Below are 23170 nucleotides of genomic sequence, written 5' to 3' on the forward strand. Positions count from 1 at the left end.
CTTCATTTTGTTTCCCATAAACTGATTTACATTCATGATTTTTCTGATGGAAAATAATCTGCACATATTTTTGATACTTGATCTGCTGTAATGATTTCTGAAATGACATAATTATGAAGTACTTCATCTTTGTCCTGGGATTTGATATTTAAGGATTCTTAATGACCTGAAACTGTGTTGGTAAGGTATACAATTCAGATTAATGATAATTCATGAAAAGAAACTGGTATAATTATATAAATTTGCTTGCTTCCACTTCTTTCAATCAGCCTATGGTTTAATAACTAATTATCGTATTGTTTTGTAGATTCTTGCAGATATTGCTTGCAATAAACCATTTCCTAATGTCCGAAAATCATAGATAAGTGCCCATATTAAATGCTCAGAAGCACTGCATCATGGGAGAATGATTACATTTCACTGAGGAGTTGAACCTGCACTCCATAGGGAGACAGAGCAGCGCACAGCCAAGGGAACGGAGAAAATGAAGAGAGCGGCACAGAGGAGAGCTGCAAACGAAGACGAGGAGACAATTAATGCTGGCAATCCTCACGGGGACGAAGAGCGCAGAAAAGTAAGTAAACCTGCCGCAGCCCCCCCCCCCCCCGAGACGTCTCTGAGTAAGGAGGAAGCTGCTGCTAACCAGGACACACAGCAAACCCGCCACGGGTCACGCGGGTCAACCGAGCCAGGCCAAAGAACCGAGCAGCATCCTGCAGGACTTCAGTGATCAAACTGATAAAAAACATCCGAACCGCAACGTTCAGGCCTCCGTGCTTCTGAATCTGACAAAGTTAAAGGCAAAAACATTTCCTTCCTGCTGTGCAGAGCGTGACGACTCAAACGCAGCGATGTGGAAACCTTCAGCGAGGACAACGAGGAGCAGATTCACAGAGTTGCAGTGTTGGTGTTTGTCCTGTGGGGGCGCTGTGCTTCAATAGGGATAATGAAAACTGCTGACTTACCAATTTTCTGGTTGAAGATTTTGTCAAACGTCAGTTCGTCTCTCTCCTCCAGGTACTTCTGCATCACGCTGCGGATGCTGCGGACACACAGGAGCAGGAAGAACAAGATGAATGACCGTCCGCACAGACGCTCGGACCGCTTCCAGGATCCCGGTGGGATTCTGGACCAGGTTTGGGACTGACCGAGTGGAGTGGTGGGGGACCTGGAAACATTTGCGCCACCACGGGAACCGGAAAGAATCAATTACCACCCCCATCCGACCCCCAGAGTCCCATTAACACTCCATCAGCACCGACACACATGGCACTGAACTCCACCTGCACCCACACCTGGGCAGGCACTCACTGAGCATGTGCAAAACTGAGCCATGAACTGAGGGAGCGGTCCTTCTGTGCACGTCCTCCTGATGGAAAACTCTATCCGATCAAAAACAGCTGTTTTTACAGGAAACTAAACATTAAAATGTCAAGATTTTATCTGGTTTACCATTTAAAAAGCAAAATAAACAAACAACTACGTCTCTTAGCAGCAAAAGTCTTTTTCTCCCTCTTGGAGAGCTGTTGCCGTGGAAACCATCAGAGTCTAGATAAAAAGTCCTACTTAGTGTCTGTGATCCAAAACTGTCATAACGTAGAGGTTTAGTAAGGTGAAGGAGGGTTTAGAAATTCATTGAATCCAATGATTCACTTCGTCAGATCGATTCCTGAAATCCTCAGACGACCTCTGATCATTCTGACGAGAAAAGGTTTCGCTGTTGGTTCTTCATAAAAGCAGTCGGCGTCAAACGCCTCGACTCAAACCTAACATAAAAACCAAACCAGTCCAAAACCTCTCAAACCTGTGACGTCTCCCTGAACCGTTCTGATAGAGCACAGACCCGGCCCGTCTGTGCACACAGAACTCAGAGGACACACCCTCCATCTAGACTCCGCCTCTGCTGACGGATGTGCAGTATATACTGGAAATATAGATTTATTGCGACAATTGCGTAAGATTCACGTAATAATCGAGTAGGAACTATGATTTCATCTCAACCGATAAAAAATTATGAAACGATTCACGTCAAGACCAGTCGGCCAAAACGTCTACGCACATCGACGAACGCAAGAAATGCTTATGAATTACGTGCATCAGGCACGGATACCAAAAGAACGACATTTCATAGGTGGAAAATGTACGGCTGTGTGACACGGGTTTCAGGAAAGCCGTCGTTGTTTTCGGATAGCTTTCATCTCCAGCACATTGCCATGGCCCCGCCCCTAAACCTTCATCTAGGTTGGGTCTGTGCTTCCACCAAAGACGGACTCGGTCTCAAACGTGTGAGCATTCGCAAATTTGTGGTTTCCCACAACCGTTCCACGCATGTCATGTACCACGGATGGATAACTTTTATGTTGCTTATGCGGCGCACATTTCACCTTCAAATTACAGAATAAAAGCACGACTCAATAATGAATTGTGGTTAATTTGTACTTCCTGCATGGTTCTAATGTAGTTCATTTGTGGTACATCTGTGGAAATTTCACGTAAAGACCACAACTTTTCTCACTTTTTCCATGCACATTATCAGATCTTTTCGTACAGTTTGAGATCCTCTGGCTCTGGTCTGTTAACCATTCAGACTATAAAAACCAAAACCTATGGAGAGGCTGCGTTTCAGCACTATGGCCCCCGTTTCTGCCAGAGGACCTGAGAGCCGCAGAGAGCATTAATGCTTTTAAGAAAAGACTCAAGACCCATCTTTTTAACCTGGCTTTAAGCTAATTTTTTATCACTTTTATTTATTTAGTTATTTACGTATATATTTATCCATTTTATCTTGTTTTATGAACTTAAACTAGATTTTTAACGCGTTATTTTAATTTACCTTATTTCCGTGTTTTATTGTTTTTATCATTATGTTGACTTTTTCATTCTCATTTTTATTTCCAGTGCCTCCTCAGTTGGGACCCCTCCCTCTGGGTCGGCTGCCGTTCAGCCGCTGCGGCTCTGGATGGGGACCTGCATCACTGCCTAGCTGTGGTGGAGCGGTCCCCGCCTGTGATTCTGCATTTGGCTGGTTATGCTGCTGTTCACGGAGAGGGAGGTTCCAATTATTAGCGTTTCCAACATCTTGTTTTAGGGCTCAGCCTGTTCCTCACTGTCTTTCCCCATCAGTTAGGGGGTGGGAGGTGTGAAAGGAGTGGGGGGCTGTGTGTAGGTACGGGAGGGGGGTCTTATTTTTAAATGTTTGTGCTTGTTTTTTTTAATTGTCATGCTTGTTTTTATGTTTTGTTTTAATGTAAAGCACTTTGTTTTTTACCTATATATGAAAAGTGCTTTATAAATAAAGTTTTGATTTGACCCATTTCCATCTGTCCAGCATAGACAGAATCTATGGAATGTACATAGTGGCTGTAGGATTTACCATCTTCCTCCAAATTTGGCTGTTTTGTTTGTCAGACTCAGTTTTCGGTTGACGTTGATCCCACGTCTCTAATTTGATCTGAAAGTCTGAGCGCGGCGGCCACAGCTGCGACGGGCCGGAGCCTTAAGCTGGTGCTGATGCCAGACGACCACATGCGAGCGCCACGCATGAAGACAGCAGGAAACTGCTGGGGGGTCCAAACTTCCTGCTGGTATCGTCATCAGCTGAATATTGTCAGCTGGAACCAGCAGAAGAGTCTAGAGAACACAGATGGGACATCATTCAGGAGCAGAAAGACCCCCCCCCCCCAAACAAAACCTACAGTAAAGAGACAGCTGTCTGAAGGCGCCGTTGACCTTTATCTGGTTATCTGGTTTTTAAGTAAAGCGGGCTGCAGATGTGTGATATCAGGAAACTGCATCAGCTTGCAAAAATCAGCAGCCGAGTCGTCGGCGCTAAAAAAACAAAAGCAGCTTTCGCTCGGGGGGGCATATGACCGACATGGCAGAGACATCCCCCCCCCCCCCCCCAAAGACGCTCCCTGATAAGGCTGCGTCTTTTGGGGGGGGGGGGGGGGGGGGGCGCTGACAGTTTATGACGGGATGGGAGTCTGACTGCAGCAACAAGCCAGCGCTCACTTAAGGCGTTACGGGTCGCCTTCGGTCTCCAGAGGTGGTCACCCCAAACGGTGACCAGCTCCCAGTCTGAACGCTGGTGAACGCCTGACGTTAACCCCAGGATGCAACAACAAAAAACTGTGGGTCTGATGACCACAACCGCCAGAGGCAATGGAGCTAATGCACTTTATGAACCAAGAGCGCTGCAGGAATGAAGACAGAGCCGAGCGGTGGAGGCCAAGAAGAGCTGCCATCTTTCAAACTCCCACTCCAATGAAGCTGAAGTCTGAACTCCTGTTTGTTCAGGTCTGCATGCCAACACTTTAACGGACATCATTTTTAGCAGTTGAGTCATGGATGAGAACCATCAACAATTAGCCTTTAGATCAGAATTGTCAGCTCCTTTGAAATCTGCTAAGCTATTAGCTAACGCTTTTATATTTGTAATAGAGTTTCCTGCATTACTCAGACATCTGCAGCTTCTTAACCTGATCACAGAGAAGTTCGACATAAAAAGCAGCAGTTGCACTTTCTGCAAATTTAGCGTTAATTCATAGTAAGGATGTCCCGATCGGGTCTTTTGGGCCCCGATCCAATTCTGAATCATTGGATTTTTAAAATCTACCGATACCGACTCCTGACTTTGTTCAGTTTTTAAAATTGTGTTACATTTCAAAGGCAAAATGAACAGATTTCCCCCATATTTTTATTTTATCCGCCTTCTGTTATAATTTACCACTTAAACAGGGCACTTCTGTGAAGTAGCTCGAACAATCACGTATAAATAAAGCAACTATCAACTAGAAAAAAACGTAACTAGTAAAAATAGGTGATAATTAGTCACGTGAGAAAGTTTGGTGACTAAAGTTAATGTCTTCAGAACGAAACATTAGATCCATTTTGTCAAAGTCCTTCTTAGTCAATGAATTAAATAATAAGTCTCTGTGAAAAACCAGTGTGCACTGATGCTCAGTAGATCGGCAAATATAGACCACAATGCATTGCGTTGGTACAATTTTAGCCAAAAAAAAAAGTATTCCAATGTAATTTTTTGATAAACCAACGTTTTTATCTTCAGAAAACAGTGGATTCATAAATAATCGTCGCAAAACGCTCATCAATTAGATTTTAACTTTGTGAAATCGATGACGTCATATCCGCTGTTTGAAAAGAAAAAATCAAGTAGTGATCGTGGCGTCCGCGTTGCTTTTAAAATTCAGGGCACTAAGATAGAGTCGCTATATGGTTTTTTAGTAGTTAGAGGTTAGGGTGGGAATTTGGACTTTTTCTGAGTCTACTAGCCTTAACAGAAACTTGACTATGTCAGGCTTATTGACCCCCGCCAGGTTATAATAACTGTCAGAAATCCAGGATCTCAGGGGAAAGGAGGTGGTTAGGCAGTAATATCACAGTCTAGCTTACTCCTTAGAACTAAAGTCATGTTTATAACACCTTTGAGAACATTATATTGTCTATATTTATTGTCTTCTACTGTTTTAGATTCTGATCAAATTATAATACAGAGTACAGAATATTTCAGAGAGTTTCTTCTGGGTCAAACTCTGTAAGAAAGCAGTAAATGTTCTGATTCTGGTCTGTGCATCCATTTTCAAACTGCTGGCTCAAACTCAGACAAGTGCCCAGATGATCGCAGGTTCTGCAGAACAGGTTCTTACAGCTTAATTGAAAGAGTGCATGAGAGCGGGTCGATGCAGACTCATTCACAGACAGTTTGAAATACGCCTGTAGCAGCTGTCCAAACATCTTCCAGGAATTACAGAAAGCATCCGCCAGTGAGACATTCGAGTCCTGCCTGCGAGGAGTAAAACCTCGGTGCCAGCTGCTGGCTTTATGCTGACCGGATGATGGGATGCAGATCAGGCCTGCTTGAACTCATTTATCTTTCTCCTGGCTGCGTTTCACCACCGCGGCCTCGGCCGTCAGCTGAGGAGCTCAGCGGGAAAACATGCAAATCCTGGCCAGAAGCGTCCTGCTGCCTCCTGGATGACCTTCCCTGAAGCCGTCGGTTGTTTTTTCCAGCATGACGAAGCAGAACCCCGGCCGGCGCTGGGAGACCCCGCTGCTGACCCCATTCGCCGCCTCGCTGCCCTTCAGCGCATACTTAATCTGTCTGATTTATTCCAGACAGCACACTTGCGTAACACAATCAGCGGAGTCAGGTGCTGAAGTTTACATCTGTTCTTCGTCTTTTTGTTTTTTGTTTTTCATGTTCTGTTTCTAAAATTTACACTAACAGAAGAAAAGATGAATGTTTTCTGCTTACATAAGATCAGATCGTAACAACAGTTTAGTAAAGATCCTTTAGCTGCTCCACGTTTTTCCGTGAAGTCACACTTCATCAGTCCTGGAGTTGAACTTTCCTCAGATTTTTTTGAACATCTCAGTGTTCAGTAAAAAAACAAAACATTGACAGGATTCATTGCCAATCGAGTGCACATTCTAGATTAGATCTTATCCCGAATCACCTGTTCGGATACTTTTCAACATCATTATTCCTCCTTACACAGTTCCAAGCCTGTCCTGAGAAACAAAAACCCTGCAGCTGATGTAGAAGAGATGATGCGCATTGATTCACCGACAAACTTTCTTCCTGGCCTGGAAAACGCCCACAGCGGCATTTATTCTGGGATTATTTTGCATCATATTTTACTGCTGTGTTTTAGTTAAAAGAGTCAAACTTGTTTGGATTTGTTTCCCTGCTAACATGAAACCTATTAGCCTTTATTAGCACGGTCCATGTCCACATCTATCACTATCAATGTCACCAGATGTCGCAAAATAAAAAATAAAAAAGCAGTAACTGTTCCAGCTTGTCCTGCATTTCCAGTTCTTACCACTAGAGTGAGGTGTTCTAGAATAAAACTGCCACATAACACAAAGGACTATGTTTCTCGCTGTACCTGCTCATCTTAATAAATGGAACTGAAGCTTTTAGAGTCTGAGATGCACCTCATGGGTTTGGTTTCAGCTAAAACAGTTTTACCAACTGAATCAATTCTAGAACATGTTTTGCTGTTAAAAATGTTTGTTTTTTTTAAAGACTAGAGCAGGGGTGCTCATCACGTCGATCGCGATCGACCGGTAGATCTTCAAGGACATGAGGGTAGATCACAGGCCAGCAAAGATAAATATCCACAATTATAAAGGACTTCTAAAAAATCTATCAGCAAATCAGAATCCTCACCGCGAAGGACGGGACTTGATTGACATACAGAACGGCCAATCGGACATCCTCCGATACATACGTCACTGCACATGCGCGTTTAAATTCACTGAGCGCAAATTCTGTCTGTCATCAGAAAGTCGCTTTTTCCCCCGTGGCAGGTCAAGTCCCCGGCAGAAGACTTTGACTCTGGTCAACCGGAGTGTTTAATGAAGCCGCCCCACGTGTGTCCTCCTGGTCGATAAATACAAGCTCATTAAGGAAGCAGTGTTTTCCGTGACACGTGCTTCGTACGGAGCCAGCAGCGCCTTTGAAATGCCACGCTCCCCCCCATTGCATGGGTTTCAACAGAGCATGAGATACGATAGGCACTGCTTTCTGTCTTTGCAATAAAAATCTGTTAATACTAAAGTATCTTTGTGTAATCTTACTGTGTAGTTTTTTAATTATCAATGACATTAACAACAATGTACAAACAAACATGTAACTGACAAACATGTACTAATAGTGTGTGCGTGTGTGTGTATATATATATATATATATATATTCACACTCATACACACATCATCTGTGGAACAGCTTCCTCATAGTCTCATTTCAGTTCAGGTCCGGCTTTCATTTACGCTCCACACAGCACAAAGTATGTATGCATATATGAAAATATTGAGCTTGAACAGGAAGTGGATGCTGCATGAAGTGTGTCAATGAGCTACAACGTGGCTGGGTAAATAATCAACCCGGTCTTGAAGTTGTTTGGACTCGTCTCACACGTTGGTCTCTTATCTCCGCTGGCTGAATGTCCCTGCATCCGTACCGTGACGGTAAAAGGCTTGATCAGCTAACTGCTGGTTTATTTGACCTACTGAGGCTTTTAAAGGGATTTCCGTCACTTTTTATTTGAAACAAAAAGCTCTAAACTGTCTGAAATGATAAAGAAATAAAAGAAAAAATACTAACAAACACCAGAAACAGAGGGAAGAAGCATCCAGAGCAGAAACTTATGTTCATCATTACAGATCAACAACAGATTTGTAATTATTGATCAAAATGATTTTTTCGTGGACTACACATAAATTAAGGATATTACATCATCAAAGAATGTTGGGGATTGTCAAAGACTCTTAGACCAAGCCACAGCTCCTTTCTAGATTAGTTCATTTCTCATCTAATTTAATTTATCGGACCATTAAACTTTTATGTCTACAAGGTTTGATCTGAAGAAGTCAAACCAGCAGACCAAAAGTCAGCGTTTTTGGAGGTTGTAGACCCTGAGCAGTCATCAATGATGGAGAAGGGGACATCCAAATGTCCAAATTCATCATTTCTGCAAGACAACCACAAACACATTTGTGACCAACGCTTATTTGAAAAGATCGGCAAACATCTGAGCTGCTTGTGCTGCAGGGAAGTGATGGTTTTTAATAAAAAATAGACAATTCTATTTTTTATTAGGATGATAAAAATAAAAAAAAGCACACTGGGAAGAAGTGGTAAAAAGTCTGTGTCAGCCTCAGATATAAAGGTCTGTGAGGAACAAAACAAAGAAATAGAAAACATCTGTTTTTATTTTCTAAAAACCAGACTTTGATAACGCTCCGTCACAGGAATAATTTGCTCCAAAGGATGTTCTATCTCGCCGTCTGCTCACATGAGGAACGTTTGTGCTCCAGATTCTGACCAACACCTGAACAACTTCAGGACATTCTGAGGTAAAAACAAACTGTTGCTGTTGACGCTCAAAGCAGTTCTTCTGAACATGAAAAAAAGTTGCCTTTTTGCAAGATCTCACTTTTGCAATCAGTACAAACAGAAAAAACAAAAACCTTCACCTGTGTTGTAAGGGTGTGAGCTTATCAACCATCTCATCTACAAATGTTAACAGGAAGCTTTAACTGCTTCTCTCACAAAATATCTGAATTTAGGGATGGGCCAATATAATTTCTTCCGGCTGATCCAGATAACGGACATTTCCCCTGCATCTGTGGTTGATAGCCGACATTTGCAAATACCAATACTTAAGTGTCTACAGTGACACAAAGTTTAGATTTCCTTTTTGTTAGAAATGCACAACTTTTCTTTTACTGGACAATCACATTGTACTTTTGCTTTTTAACAGACAGCAAAGGATCTCATAGGAACAAGTATCCCTTTCAAACCTTCATATAAATATATCTGAAAGCATTCAGACCATGTATTGAATATTGGACATAACTAACCATAAGCTCCCCATTGATCTATTAGGAACAATGTCTATCTCTATCAAAAATAACATTTACCTGAAAACAGTCAATTACTGACTGGAAACATAAGCTTCCCAATCTATTAGGACCAAGTATTCATTTAAAAAATAAAGTGTTTCTAAAAACAGTCAGAAGAATATCTGTAGATTTTTTTAAATCTTTGACCAATACTGATAAACTCAAACTATGCAAATATCGTCCGATACCGATACTGGCACCAATATATCACCCATCCTATCTGAAATAGATTCCTGTCCTGTCAGGGATTTACCGATGGTGGGGCTCATGTTTGAGGGGTGGGTCAGCTGGACCCGTGTTTGACGTAATGAGAGGATGACGGATGGTCATCAGAAGCTCAGTTTTCTTCATGGAGTTTTGAGGCTGTGTGTCGGAGCGCTGGCCCTCAAAAGAGGAACTTAGCATGAGCAGGAGATGGTCATCGAACGGAAGAGACCACCAAGCTGCCGAGTAAGATTTAGAGTTTAAGCTCTGGAGAACTAAGAGACCGATCATCCAGGGGGCTGTGCACAGACCTGTCCTTGTTCAATTTTGATTTCACAATGATGTTTTAGATTTTAACAATGGTTCCTGTTTGTCCCAGTTGTCTTAATAGTGAACTTGAGGTCAAATTCAAAGTTCAGTATCAATGGAAGAACAACGGCGGGTTGCTTTTGGTAACTAGTTCCCTGGTTGTAGCCTACAGAGTATGACAACTAGTCAATGCTTTAACCTTTGAACAAATATTGTTCACAATGCTTTGCTTGAGTCCTTGTTTTGTTTTTAAATCCAGAAGCTTGACAGAAACTATATAAAAAAAACAATAATTTGATTTCTTTCCTGCTTTTTATTCCCTTACCTTTAAACTAACTGCTAAGAGCTGCAGTAAATGTGTGTGTGTGTGTGTGTGTGTGTGTGTGTGTGTGTGTGTGTGTGTGTGTGTGTGTGTGTGTGTGTGTGTGTGTGTGTGTGTGTGTGTGTGTGCTTGCTCGTTGCCTTGTATATTTTACGTTGTTCATTGTTTTGACATGTGTAAGGTTTGCTGAACTGTATCTGTCGGTATTTGCCTGTTTTGTTGTAAGTTGAGGACCCCCTTGAAAACGAGATGACACATCTCAAGGGGCTTAGCCTACAAACAAATACATTGAAATTGAAATTGTTTGGCTTCTATTGTCAGACAGTTTAGAATCGTCAGATAATTTGCAGACGACAGCATTTATTTCTGGGTGACTCTACATCTCTTTAAAGCTTTCTGGTTTGGCCCCCTCCACGACTCTCACCTCTCTGTCAGAGTAGCAAGGCCCGGCCCCCCTGAGAATGCGGCAGTGCCGGCTCTCACCAAAGTGCCACATTGAAGCACCACCCCCCCACCCTTAATGACAGCAGTGTGCACACAGCCTGCTGCAGCGAGCACACATCTGCTCCCCTCTCCTTTTGTAAAAGAAAACGCTGAAGTTAGCTCAGAAATGAAAGCGTCGTCTGCTTACATAGAGCAGCTGCTGCATTCACCAGCCTGCGGTATAACAGGAGTCTGGATGCTGATCTGCAGCCGCATCACTCAGCTTCTACCAAAGCCTTAGCTTAATGCTTTATGCACCTCTGAAACCACAAACCTCAGCTGCTCATTTCTGATAACCTGATGGGAACAACAGGTGATCAGAGGCCAACATGATGGTTAAAAATGGTGATTAGATGGTAAAAGCTGATAATATGAAGGTAACAACTGGTAACCTGATAACAACTCATAGTAACAGCTGGCCTCCTGGTATCACCTGGTGATCTGATAACAACTACTTACCGGATGTAATAGCTGGTAACCTGATGGTTAAAATAGTGATCAGGTGGTAAAATCTGGTGATCAGATGGTAACAGCTGATGATCTTAAGTTAACAACTGGTAACCTGATTACAATAATAACCTGATGGTAACAGCTGGCCTCCTGGTGGTATCAGCTGGTGATCTGACAAAAACTAATAACAGGATGTAATAGCTGGTATCCTGATGGTTACAAATGGTGATCTGATGGGTAAAGCTGGCGACCCAATGGTCACAACTAGTAACATGGTTGTAACAGCATCCCATAGAAGATTGAGGACCATCAACAATCTTTTCTGGATTTGGAAAAGGAGTGAGTGACTCCTCACTCTTCTCTCTAGGGGGGCATCCAGCCCCCCAGCCAAAAAAACCCTTTTAGCCGCTTCTAATTGGGATGTTATTTTGGTGAGGACTGAAAGGTCATGACCGGTGAGGGTAGGATCAAGAGCTGTGCCTTTCTGCTAAGCTCCTTTTTACTTTGAATACCACTGCAACTATTCACCTGTCAATCTCACAATCCAAATGAACAAAATCCAGGAACTACTCCCCTGAAGGTGGGTGCTGTCCACCAACCCGGAGAGGGCAAACCACCCTTTTCTAGACAAGAGCCTAGGCCTCCCACTTGGAGTTGCTAATTCCTGCTACACACTTGACTGCAAAACGCTCCAATGTTGATCAAACATCCTGGTTTGATTAAGCCAACAGAACATCATCTGCATAAACCAGAACTTGTCTTCTGACCCTCCAGTGCTAATGTTTGCGTAACTGTGGTTCCAAACTAGCACGGTTGGGTTCAGCTGACTTCTGTTTGTGACGGCAAACAAAGGAGTCCACACCTACTCCTGGGTGTAGACTCAGCTGTGGATTATTACATGAATTCGTACAAAGAGCTTCTGTAAAGGAAACTTTCCCATTCAAACCCGCCGGTTCTGAAAAGATGGACACCGGAGCAGCCGCCTAATTTCTCAAAGGTGCAACTGATAAAAATCTCACTCTGCAATTGTGCACCCAGCTGCTCTAAAGTAAAAAATAAAACCTGTGTGACACTGGAAGTTAACCTGCGGTTGGGGTAAGAACACAAAATAAGGCCACATCAGGGTCCAAATATTCCTGTAAGTGTGCAGAGTCGCACTGGCAAATGCTGCCATCACAGGGAGGCGAGTAGCTAGCAGTCCAATAAACAGAGTTTGTAGCCTCAGATGATGAGAGCAGAAAGGTTAAAAGAAAGATTAGAAACTTTTTTGTTAAGAATGATCCATAAAAAATGATTGAGACTTGGTCTGAGCACGTTTATACTCTGGTTGTGCGGTGGCGTGGACTAAGCGGTGGCACTTTCTGCTGCTTCATAAATGGAGATGACCGTTTACTTCCACAATAAAAAAGCTTTTATTGTGGAAATGCGGTTGTTGTATTTGAGCATCAATAAAACGGAGGGAACATTTGATAGCAAACAGTTTGAAGTGTAAACTTGATGACAGCTGAACAGGAGTCCATATGCGCTCAGTGGATACAAACGTTTTCAGGACAAATCCGTTTTTTCCTCGAATTAATTCTCTTCAGCATTTTACAAAAACAGAAACCGGTTCAGGTGAGGATGAACTGCTTTTAAAAATGTAACATTTCATTGTGCAGTAAGATGCCACATGGTGACAATTGTTTTTGACAAACTAGAGGAATGTTGAAAATAAAGAGAATGACAGTCTGAGGGTCTGGAAAATGGAGTTTATGATTTAATAACTGCTGAATTTGACTTTTTTTCCCTTGATTTTAATAAATTCCAGCTGTTGGTTTTAATGTGAATTTCATTGTGGTGTGAGGGAAGAAGCTGCAAGAGAGAGAAAAGGAAACATTCACACTTCAAAAGAGAAAGAGGTATTATCAATGAGGGCCTGATAATTACATAAAATCTAACGTTTTGTTGATAATATAGTGAACTATATGCAAGTGTTTGTGTGCTGGGGTTGTAAACCTGAAATCTCCTGTGATGTTTTCTGTTTTTTAATTTTATTTATATTTTTGACAGGGAATATCAACTTTTACATCATTGTTACATTGTTTCCAAGTTACACATCAATTTACATCAAATATATTTTCAGTCAGTAAATCAGAATGCGTGTTTTTGACCATTTTGTACTCTTCCCCTCTTTTTTATATGAACAAAAGAAAAACAGAACAGCTGTCAATCACACTCCTATCCAAAAAAAAAAGACGAATCAATAAAATAAACCCACATTATCTGTTATCTTGTAATAGAGAAGTATTTTATTGTTGGAATTAAAGAAGGTTTGGTCTATATATTTGACCCATTTTGCCCATCATCTCAAACCTTTATCTGTTTGCATCTTTATCGCAAAAGTTAGTCTTTCCATAACATAAATGTCATGTTTTGTTTTATACCAATGGCTGTAACCACTTTCTTGTCACTCCTGTGGTGTTTTCATGTCAAAGGCAGCGGCTTAACCAGTTTCCTGCCCGTACCATAACTCACTGCATTTATTGCAAAGACTGCAGGAGGACGGTGGCTGACAATCCAGCTTTAGCGACTGCTTCTAACATTTGAAAGGCGTTTCGTGCTGGTGTAAATGCGCTGCCTCTTCCTTTCAGCAGCAAACAGACAGAAGGATCAAAAGTGACTGTAAAACTGTGCAAAGAAATGCAATATGGGTAAAAATGTGTAGCTTTTGTCCCGCTGCAGTAAGAAAAAGTCAGTCTAAAGCTCTGGGAGGATCTCGAACTTGAAACTGGTTTAGGTTTTGATGAAGTTCGAGGCTTCCGTTCTCACAATCCGCTCCTGAAAAAAAACTGAATCGGTTTGTTGGCGCTTTATGTTCACTGTTGTGTTTTATTTTTTCCTTCTGCCCACACGGCAGGAACAAAAGCAGAGTCTGATGGTTGGTGTGTCTGTGCTTCATTGTAGTCTGTGTGAGTCATAAAAACACAACATAAATGTGAAGACGGTCTATCAAAGCAGCCTGATGAGCTGAATGGATCCCAGCAGAATCAGGTTGAGGGTTCACTCTTTTTAATCAGAAGGTCTGGATTTAGATTCATCAAAGCAGGAGCAGAATATTCTCACGCAGCTCACCTTCAGGTAAAACACCTGTCGGACTCTCAGTGGTTCAACGTCAGACAATATTTTCACGGGGCTGAAGTGGCCGTCTGAATTGCATATTTTTCTTATAGCTTCGTGTTTGTTTTGCCTTCTGAGGGTAGAGGTAATCTTCTTCAGTAAAATACCTGCAGTTGCTTTAAACATTATTTACTCACTAGATTTCATGTAGCTAAAAAGAAAAAGAAAAAACAGTCGCTAACACTAGGTTTGTCTGAACAATCATAAACATGCACAACTTCATTAGCAGCCTCCTCGTAACATTACAAAGCCAGTTCTGAATAATCTGCATTATTATTATTATTATTATGGTCTGTGGGAACAACTGTCACAATGAATCCATATTTGGAGGAAAGACTTCTGATTTATTTTGAAATCAAAGGCTCTTCTTCATCTCAGGATATTTTCTACAAAAAAAAAAAAAAAGAAAACTTTCTAAATACGTTTGTTTTTTGTTAACTTTGCTAGCTTGGGCGTTTGAATTTAGAAAATAGCGGATGGATTTTGGCCATGTGACCGAGCGGCTTGACATGTGGAGGGGAGACACCAGTAGTTTTACAAAATAAAACTTTCTTCAGACTCAGATTATATATAAAACAAAACAAAAAATGTAGGTTGTGTGTTGTTCTGTGCGGCCCGGTACCAACTGCCCCACGGAGCGGTACTGGGTCTCTGCTGAACCAGCAGAGAGGCCAGCCTGCTCCAATTCTCAGTAGATCCTTCTTCACGTGGAACCCAAGTCCCACTTTGACTCACCACCAGCTACAAACCATTGTTTGTGTGTTTTAACGGGGGTGTCTTCCATCCAGCTTCAAGTTTCTACAAGCTCATTTTGAAAGCAAACTGACGTAGAGTGAAAGCGCGAGCGGCCGGCCGGCCGGCCGGATGGAAACATTTATCAGCTTTCAGAGGATCACTAATGGTTTTCAGTTAATGCAATCACCGTTGAACGGGATAAATGATGTAAAACTCAGCTCCTAAACTGATTACACGCCGAATACGCAGCAGTTATGGAACAATAAAAAGCACTTGGAAGTAAATGCACATCAGCTACAACTGACATATCTGAGAACACGATCGGCTACTGCCGAGAACTGCGAGAGACATCGGAGACCCTCAGGGGAGGAAACTCGCACCGAGGAACCAGGGAGAGCTCCTTTTCATTCTGGAACCTGAAGCCACATCTGTAGGGGCTGGAAGGATGAAGGGGTGTGGGAAAAGTAAAGGGAACGTTAGGCATGTGACTGGACGGACCTCTGACTTCAGAAAGGATTGAGAGATTCTGCAGACTCTCTGTGCACATCAGGCTGCACCTCCGTTCTTTCTAACAAACTAACAGCACAGAACCAGAGCTTTATGGTTTGGTCCAGAGTTCAGGTCAAACCAAACACGCCTTTAGCGTACGGTGTTCACACTTGACCGTTGCTACCAGATACTAGCGCATGGACTCACGGATGGAAGAGGCTTGGCGTGAAGTGTCAAAGCGGTGCAAATCTCATGAATCTGCTCCAGGCTTTTTCCTTCACAGCTCTATCCCGATATGCACAAGACTGTCGAATAATTTCACCCAATTTCTCCTTCATGATCACTTTTTAAAACGCCAGAGTTTTAAACGCAGAAGCCCAAAACGGGGATATAGGTATGTTTACATTGACTTTTCTTAGAAAATTGTCACGTTTCCAAGCCTGGTGTGAACGTAGTATGAAGGAGAAATCCCTGCATGGACTCTTTAAGAATCACACGTGAAATATAAGTAAAGACTGGAAGGAAAATCCAGGTGTTGAAGCAACATCTGCTCCAGTCCAGACTCTGAAGAGGATGAGGAAGGGAGCTGCATCCTTCTGGACGGCAGCAGGTGATGCTGAACCGTTCTCCCCTCCCTATCACACACCTGAGCATGTTCCAAACACCTGCACATAGGTCTCTCCAACATTCGCCGTTTAGTTCATATGAGCCACAAACTGCAGAAAATGAGAGACGATCGAGTCTAACAGTGAAGCTTCGACAAAGCTGCAGACGTGGAGCTGGAGTCCTGAAGTGAACAAAAAACACAGCAAACATCTCCACACTCCAGCTTCACTGAGACCGTTTGGTAAAATTCTGATTCTACTGCTGTGAATGTGTAAATAAACAGGGATTCACACGTATTTCCCATGATTCAAAGCATCAGGACGATGTGACACCAGCGTTAAACCAGAGCAGTGAAGCGTCAGGGTTACTGCGGGTTAACTTCAGCCTCTGCTGAGTGAGCACGTTTCCAAACGCAGCAACCATCCAGATCTGCTGCACGGGGCTTCGACCTCAGTCATTTCTGCAGCTCTGACTGAGGCCTGCAGGTTCACAACGCCCCCCCCCCCCCCCCCCCCCCCAAAAAACAAAAACATTTTATGTATAAATTTATCTCCAAATTTCAGCCACATCCTGTTCAATCACTTGCAGTCTGACTCAGATCCTCAGATCAGAGGCGGTGGGGGGGGGGGGGGGGGGGGTATGTTTCCACAGAGATAAAGCTGCATCAGCACCACTGGAGCCCCCCCTGCCTGCAGGAAACGCTGACACTGTTCCCACACTTCCACGCAGGTGACAGGTGGAGGCGGAGCCAGTCACGTGGAGGAAAGCTTGTTTTCATGGCGGTTAAAGGAGGAAACGTTTGCACAAGACTGAGCACGCGGGGTGTGAGTGGGGGTGGGGGGGACAGACAGCAGAAGCGGCGCGCGCCTTACCTGGGCTCCGGAAGGATGATCTTCTTACTCGCTCGCGCCGCGGGGGTGGACTTGCTCTTCTCCATTGCCATCAGATAACTGACATCGGCGAGCACCGCTTCCAGGTCCGCCATCTTTCCACTCACAGGGGGGGGGGGGGGGTCCAAACAGCCGGGGTTGTTTTTTGGGGGAGGGGGGGGGTCCTTTTACTTTCGGGAACCAAGAAAAATCAGCGTCCTTGCAGCAGACCGGACCAACATCCAGGACCGGAACCGAGCCTCAAACAACCATCACGTGAACAGGGGGAGGGGGAGAAGAGGAGAGGGGGGGGTCATCCAGAGATCGATCGGTGTTCGGGCCCAAAAATCACCGGTTCTGTAATCCCATTTAACGCAAAGCTACGGGAGTCTCAGGGGGCGCGTTCGGAGGAAGGGGGGGGGGGGGGGGGGGGGTTGAGGCCGCGACTTCCTCGTTTCACCAGACCAGAAAACAGCTGTCAGGTCGTCTGCGTGTCCGGGGGCGTCCCTGCTGCAGATGATTCCAAACGTCCCCGGTTTGGCATGAGTTTCAGATGGGGGGGGGGGGGTCCTTCAAATGTAAACAGGCAGTATTTTCAGTAAAAAAAATCGTGGGCTGGGGGGCGGGCTCCTCCGGTGTGTCCGGTCCCGCTGGTGTCAAACCAGCAGTCAGAGAGGGGGGGTTAAAAGAAGAGTTTGTTTTGTTTTTTTTAGGGGGGGGGGCTCAGATTTGTGCCTCTAGTAGTCTTCGGTTAGGCATCAAATAACGCGAATGTCTCGCGTGGGCTTTGGCACAGATGAGCGCGTGCAGGTCTCAGGTGAAGCATGAGCCTGGACTCGTGTCTCACATAAATCCGAGCTCCGGGTCGGTTCGTCCTGACGTCGGTTCAGGCTTCCTGTTCAGGCTGAGGTGTTCCGCGTCCGCGCATCCATCAAGACCGGAAAAGATGCAGATTAACACCTTGGGAGGTCTCGGCACCAAAATCCAGTCGGGGCAGATCGGCGGGATTAACTAATCAGAACCCGATCCCGCTTCCTCCGCTCGCGGGCTGGCTCGGGTCCCGCTGGCTCGGTCGATATTTGGGTTCGCCTGCTAGTTAGCCACACAACGCTAGCTAGCTAAATGAACAGCACTAGCCAGAACTAGCTAACCAACAGTGAAGCAGTTTGCACCTAAAACTTTGATGTGGGGGGGCGCCCTCTATTGCCGCTTCAAATCGCGGGAGTGCTAAAATGCCCCCCCCCCCGCCCCGCCGCCGGTCCCAACCGTATCCACTCACTCACTGACAGACGGGCTTGAGCTGCGCGCTGACGGACGCCGAGGCTAACGGCTGCGGCTCCGCTGCCGCCTCGTTTATGGGGAAGTGCCGCTGCGTTTCTGGCGAAGCAGCCCTCGACGGTCCAGCAGGCCCGAAAACCATCAGCAGCGTCCGGCAACATAATCCATGGCTTCTCGCTGGGGTGTCCCGGGCTCGATACGGAGGAAGGGGGGCGCGCTTCCCATGAGGAGAGCCAGAGCAGGGCTCCGGACTGAGGGACGGCTGTGACGCGGACGGCGGAGGGAGATGAAGAGCGGTGGTTCGCCTCTGCAACTTTTCCTGAAGAAACTGAACAGACACGGATTCCCGCTCGTCTTTGGTGGGGGGTTAGCCGTACCGTGCCTCCAAACCCTCCTCAGAAATATGAATTAAATAAAAACCGGTATCGAACCCCGATGGGTCCTGCTTGTCGGGGTTCGGGGAGTCCTGGTTCAGTCAGAGCGGCTGCCTCTCCGAGTGTTGCCGAGCGGCGATGTCCGCTTCCTGCAGCCGAACTGTTCGTTTTCCCGCAGTAACACGGCTCACGGTCAGCGCGAGCCCGTCTTCACGTGCGTGTTTTCTGGGGTTTTTTCTTCAGAACGGCGGCACCGCTGGCTTTGTGGTTCGACTTCCTCCCACTGCGGCGGGGAGAGGCGGGTAAAACGCGGAGCGGCTCTTCCTTTGGGCCGGAGCGGCATTGGGCTGTTTTCTACCGAAAAAACCTGCTTGGCGTTGCGGCTCTACGGAGAAACTCCCGCCGTTTTCGGGGTTTTCACTCCGACCTTCGACGAGACGACGCGACGATTGGCCGAATAACGGCAGAGAACACAACCAGAAATTCGCGTTTTCCTCCCTGAAACTGCACAGTCACGAAGCAGCGCCTTCCTACATTTATGTTAGAACAGTTTCTGTCAGATTGACCCAAAGGCACGCGGAGTCTGGCGGACGCGCAGCGCCGCCGCCTGGCCGGCCGCAGTACTGCACCAACACCGCAGAGGCAGGCCTGCAGACGCAGAAAAACTGGTTTAGGGATAAATATTTAACAAGTTTCACCTGAGTGAACGCCTGCAGCGTTTAAAAGAAGGAAACAAAAATAAAAAACATCGCCAATTATAAAAAATATATGTATAAAAAATTCCATATACATATATGTAAACAAATGTATCCAAATTTTGAATTAACATTTAACAATTACCTACATTTTTACAGTATAACTAATTAAGTATTTTTCTCTATATTTGTTCACGCTCTACGTGATTCCCACATAAAAAAATATGTCTTAAAAGTATAATATTCCTCTCTTCCTTCAAAAACTGCACTCTCAAGGCAAACCTGCTTTTAATGGCAAAAAACAACATTTCCAACATTCTTATCCACCAATTTCATTGTATAAGATTTTTTTGTATAGTATAGTCATAGATTCCTGAAAACCATTCATTCATCCGTCTTTCTTAACCTCCCAGATACTGTTGGGCAAAGGCAGGGTATGGTCTGGACGGGTTAGGGACGCATGAGGGGCTGTAAGCTATGGCGAGAAAGCTCTCGGCAGGAGACTGGGAGCAAAAAGCACCTGAACATTCAGTGAGCTCATAAAACTATGCAACATGCACGTGAGCTACAGCGGCGTTCAACAGACAAAGGTCACTAAAATGCATTTTTATTTAGAGTTTAGTGTTTTCAAATGATCATAAAATTCTTGCTTTCATGTTGGAATTAAGAGCAGAATTATATTGTATTTTAAATATTCTGTTATAATCTCTAAATAAACATAATTTAAGCAAATAAATGTATATATATATATTTTGTTTCTATAATATTTTCTGCCTTAGAGTTTTATCCATATCAGTAGCTAAAGTTCCTGTAAAAATGTAAATGTTGACGTTTTGTGTCAAAAAACCCATAATCTGCTGTTTTGGCGAAATTAGAAACTTTTAAGCGCAGATCTTCGGTATCAGAATCAAAAATAAGCAGAAAAAAAATGGAACTTCCTCAATTTTACCTTTGGAAAATAAACAAAAAAACCTGATTGAAAATTTGTGTTAACTTTTGACAGTACAACATTCAAAATGTCCATATTTTTACTTTTAGAACGATATTTTGTATGAACTCTATTTTTTCCTGAACATTTTTTCAGTTACTTTTACGCCTTCCACGAAACTCCGCCTTCCTTATCACACATTCATTTAATCTTCTTCTTTTTTTTACAAATATAAACTAATTGCCTTCTGTATTTGATATTTTCTCGTAGATTTGACGGGAAAGAGCCACCCCCACCCCACCCCCCCCATGAAAAAGAATGTCTCATCCACTTGTCTCACTCTTTATTTTCAGCCCAATTTTTATTGGCGGGAAACCCGCGGACAGGAGCGATCCAGGAGCCTCACAGAAGCAGAAATGTTGGTGGAGGTCAGTCATGTTTAAGAAAAACAGTTTATTCAGCACTGGGTGGCAGCGGCGGGCGGGGGTGAAGGGTCACAGGGGAGAACGGGTTCTGGGTCAGCCGTTACTGCTGAATGCGGCGGATGGACTGGATCTGAGGGGTCTGGCAGTGGGACCCGAACTCCCTGAAGTGTTTGTACTCCCCACAGTGACGGTCGCACTCCATGATATACTGGTATCCACGGTAACCGGGGTACTGGTAGCACACAAATCTGAAAAGAGAGGAGGGAAAGTCAGAGGAGGAGGCAGGGGGTGGATGGAGAGGAGCTGGGTGGAGGTGGGGGGGGGGGGGGGGGCACTCACGCTCCAGACTGGATCCTGAGTGAGCCGACTTCGTTGTTGCACCATCCCATGGCCTGGAGGGAGGGGTAATCGTCGCTGAGCTCGCCCTTACGGCCCAGGAAGTTCTCACGCTCGTAGATAGTCATCCGACACTCTCTGTGGTTCTACGGGGGGGGGGGGGGGGGGGGGGGGGGGGGCACAGAGCAAAAGATCCGGTCTGACGGGTTCTGAACGAGTAAAGTCGTGTCACTTCCTGAGGGGGAGGGACTCACGGCACAGGCGATGGGTCTGAAGGAGGTCATCCTCTCGATGTGGTAGGCGTTGCTGCCCCCAAAGGCATTACACTGGGGGTACTCCCCCCTCTCCAGGATAAACTGCTGCCCCTGGTAGGAGGCGTGCTCATAGCCCACCCAGCTGGGACAAAAGCAGGGACAGAGGAGTTAGGGAAAAGGGGCCGCGGCCAGACCCGACCCGAGCACTACCGTGTGCGGATGGACTCACGCGCCGCTCTCCACCCTCAGGGAGCGCACCGTCTCAAAGCCGAACTCCATCACGTTGCAGCACTCGGAGGTGAACTCGTGGTGGCGGCCCTGGAAGCACTCCTCATCGTAGACGATGATCTGTGGAGGCAGAGGGGAGAGTCAGGTGCTGAAGGCCGCCCGGGTTCGGGTCTGGCGGCGGCCCGGGACACTCACCTTCCAGTGGCCAGAGAACTTGGTGCAGTGGTGAGTCATGTTGTCTGTGAAGAGAGGAGAGCAGCTCTTAGACGTTACTCAAGATAAAGACTGAAAAACCCAAACAGCCCAGCAGCTCAGCTCATGCTGGACCACAAGTGTCAGTGCGGGCAAGCCCCCCCGGCTAATGGACCATCCTGGATGTGATTCCCGAAAAAACGTTTTTAGTGTTTCCATGGAGATGACTCCTCTCCATCAGAATTCCTTTGGCTTCTTCCGTCCACTTGATCTCAGTTTTCCACCATCTCCTGTCCTGGTGTTTGTTTGGGGGGGATGTAAGTGGGGAGGGTGCATTCGACTAAAGGTATGTAAGTGCTGAGGGGGGGGGCGGCTCTACCCCGGTTGCTGTCCGGCCGAGGGACGGGGACTCACCTCGCATTGATGCCCTCAGGTTGTCCTGCCGTGAGAGTGAGAGGAGCCACGCGCCCCCACCCTTTTAAAGCCTCCCCTGGCAGGGGGCCACGCTGAAAGCCCCGGCTCAGCAGCAGGGAGGGGCCTTTTTTTTCTATCTTTGCCCCCCCCCACCCTCCCCACCCACCCACCGACAAAAGCAGTGTTAATCTGTGGAGGGGCAGAAGTGCAGACACCACATTATCACCGGGGTGGGGGGCACAGGGGAATATAAGAGAGAGAGGGGGAGGCGCCAGCTCCCAACCACTCGGGAAAACACCGCCGTCCTGAAAACATCAGAACACGGAAACAAAAGCATCACATCTCAGAATCTGACATTTTTAGATTCAGTTTTCCTCTATTAGAAAAACCCTCACTCCAAAAAGGGGCGGGTCAAAGCTAGACTCCACCCCCTAATTACAGATGCCATAACTGAGGCTGCTCAGAAAAAGATGGAAAACACTTTTACTAACAGACATGACATGTTCTATGCCATGGTTTTCCGTTTGCTCCGCCCACTTTTGCCTGTTGGGTTTTTCGGCGGTTATCTCGCCACTTCCCATATACGCCCGTATCAAAGAATAACACTGAATAAGAAAATTTCCCTTTATGCAAATGATGTGTTATTTATATCAAAAGCAGAGACATCTATTCCAATTCTACTTCATATTATTAAGCAATTCAGCCAAATTTCCGGGTAACCTTTCCACTGGGGAGCCACAGGGAGGGAAGGGACCCTCCTGCTAATTTTCCTTTTAGGTCGTCATATGAAGGCTTTTCATGCTCAGGTTCAAGGATATCTGCAAACACCTCAGAGATGTATAAGTTAAACTTTAAGATGGTTTTGAAGTCTTGACGGTGGTTCGACCTCCCCAGGTCACTGATCACTCACTTATTAACCCTTGTGCTATCCTATGGGGTCAAGATCACCATTGACGTGTTCTCCCTACCATGACAAAGGTGGATAAAGGTG

At 45.2% G+C, this 23170-nt stretch overlaps 2 protein-coding genes across 2 annotated transcripts in view; both read right to left on the minus strand.

Annotated features, from left to right (window-relative positions):
- Nucleotides 1–19275, minus strand: part of grk3 (G protein-coupled receptor kinase 3) — a 48151-nt gene extending 28876 nt beyond the window's left edge. The window contains exons 1-2 of the mRNA XM_023960437.2: nucleotides 17059–19275; nucleotides 966–1042 (exon numbers count right to left, since the gene is read on the minus strand). Coding sequence (XP_023816205.1) covers nucleotides 966–1042; nucleotides 17059–17171 — 190 coding nt within the window. The 5' untranslated portion in view covers nucleotides 17172–19275. The remainder of the gene's footprint in view (nucleotides 1–965; nucleotides 1043–17058) is intronic.
- Nucleotides 19276–20658: 1383 nt separating this feature from the next.
- On the minus strand, nucleotides 20659–22321 carry cryba4 (crystallin, beta A4). The gene is made up of 6 exons (XM_023960440.2): nucleotides 22180–22321; nucleotides 21769–21812; nucleotides 21575–21693; nucleotides 21346–21487; nucleotides 21095–21237; nucleotides 20659–21003 (listed from the first exon to the last, which is right to left on the minus strand). The coding sequence occupies exons 1-6, from the start codon at nucleotides 22184–22186 to the stop codon at nucleotides 20856–20858; spliced, it is 603 nt and encodes a 200-aa protein (XP_023816208.1). The 5' UTR covers nucleotides 22187–22321; the 3' UTR covers nucleotides 20659–20855.
- Between the last annotated feature and the right edge of the window lie 849 nt (nucleotides 22322–23170).

Source organism: Oryzias latipes, chromosome 12, assembly GCF_053564925.1.
Source record: "Oryzias latipes strain Hd-rR chromosome 12, Olatipes_Hd-rR_3.1".
Classification (NCBI taxonomy): domain Eukaryota; kingdom Metazoa; phylum Chordata; class Actinopteri; order Beloniformes; family Adrianichthyidae; genus Oryzias; species Oryzias latipes.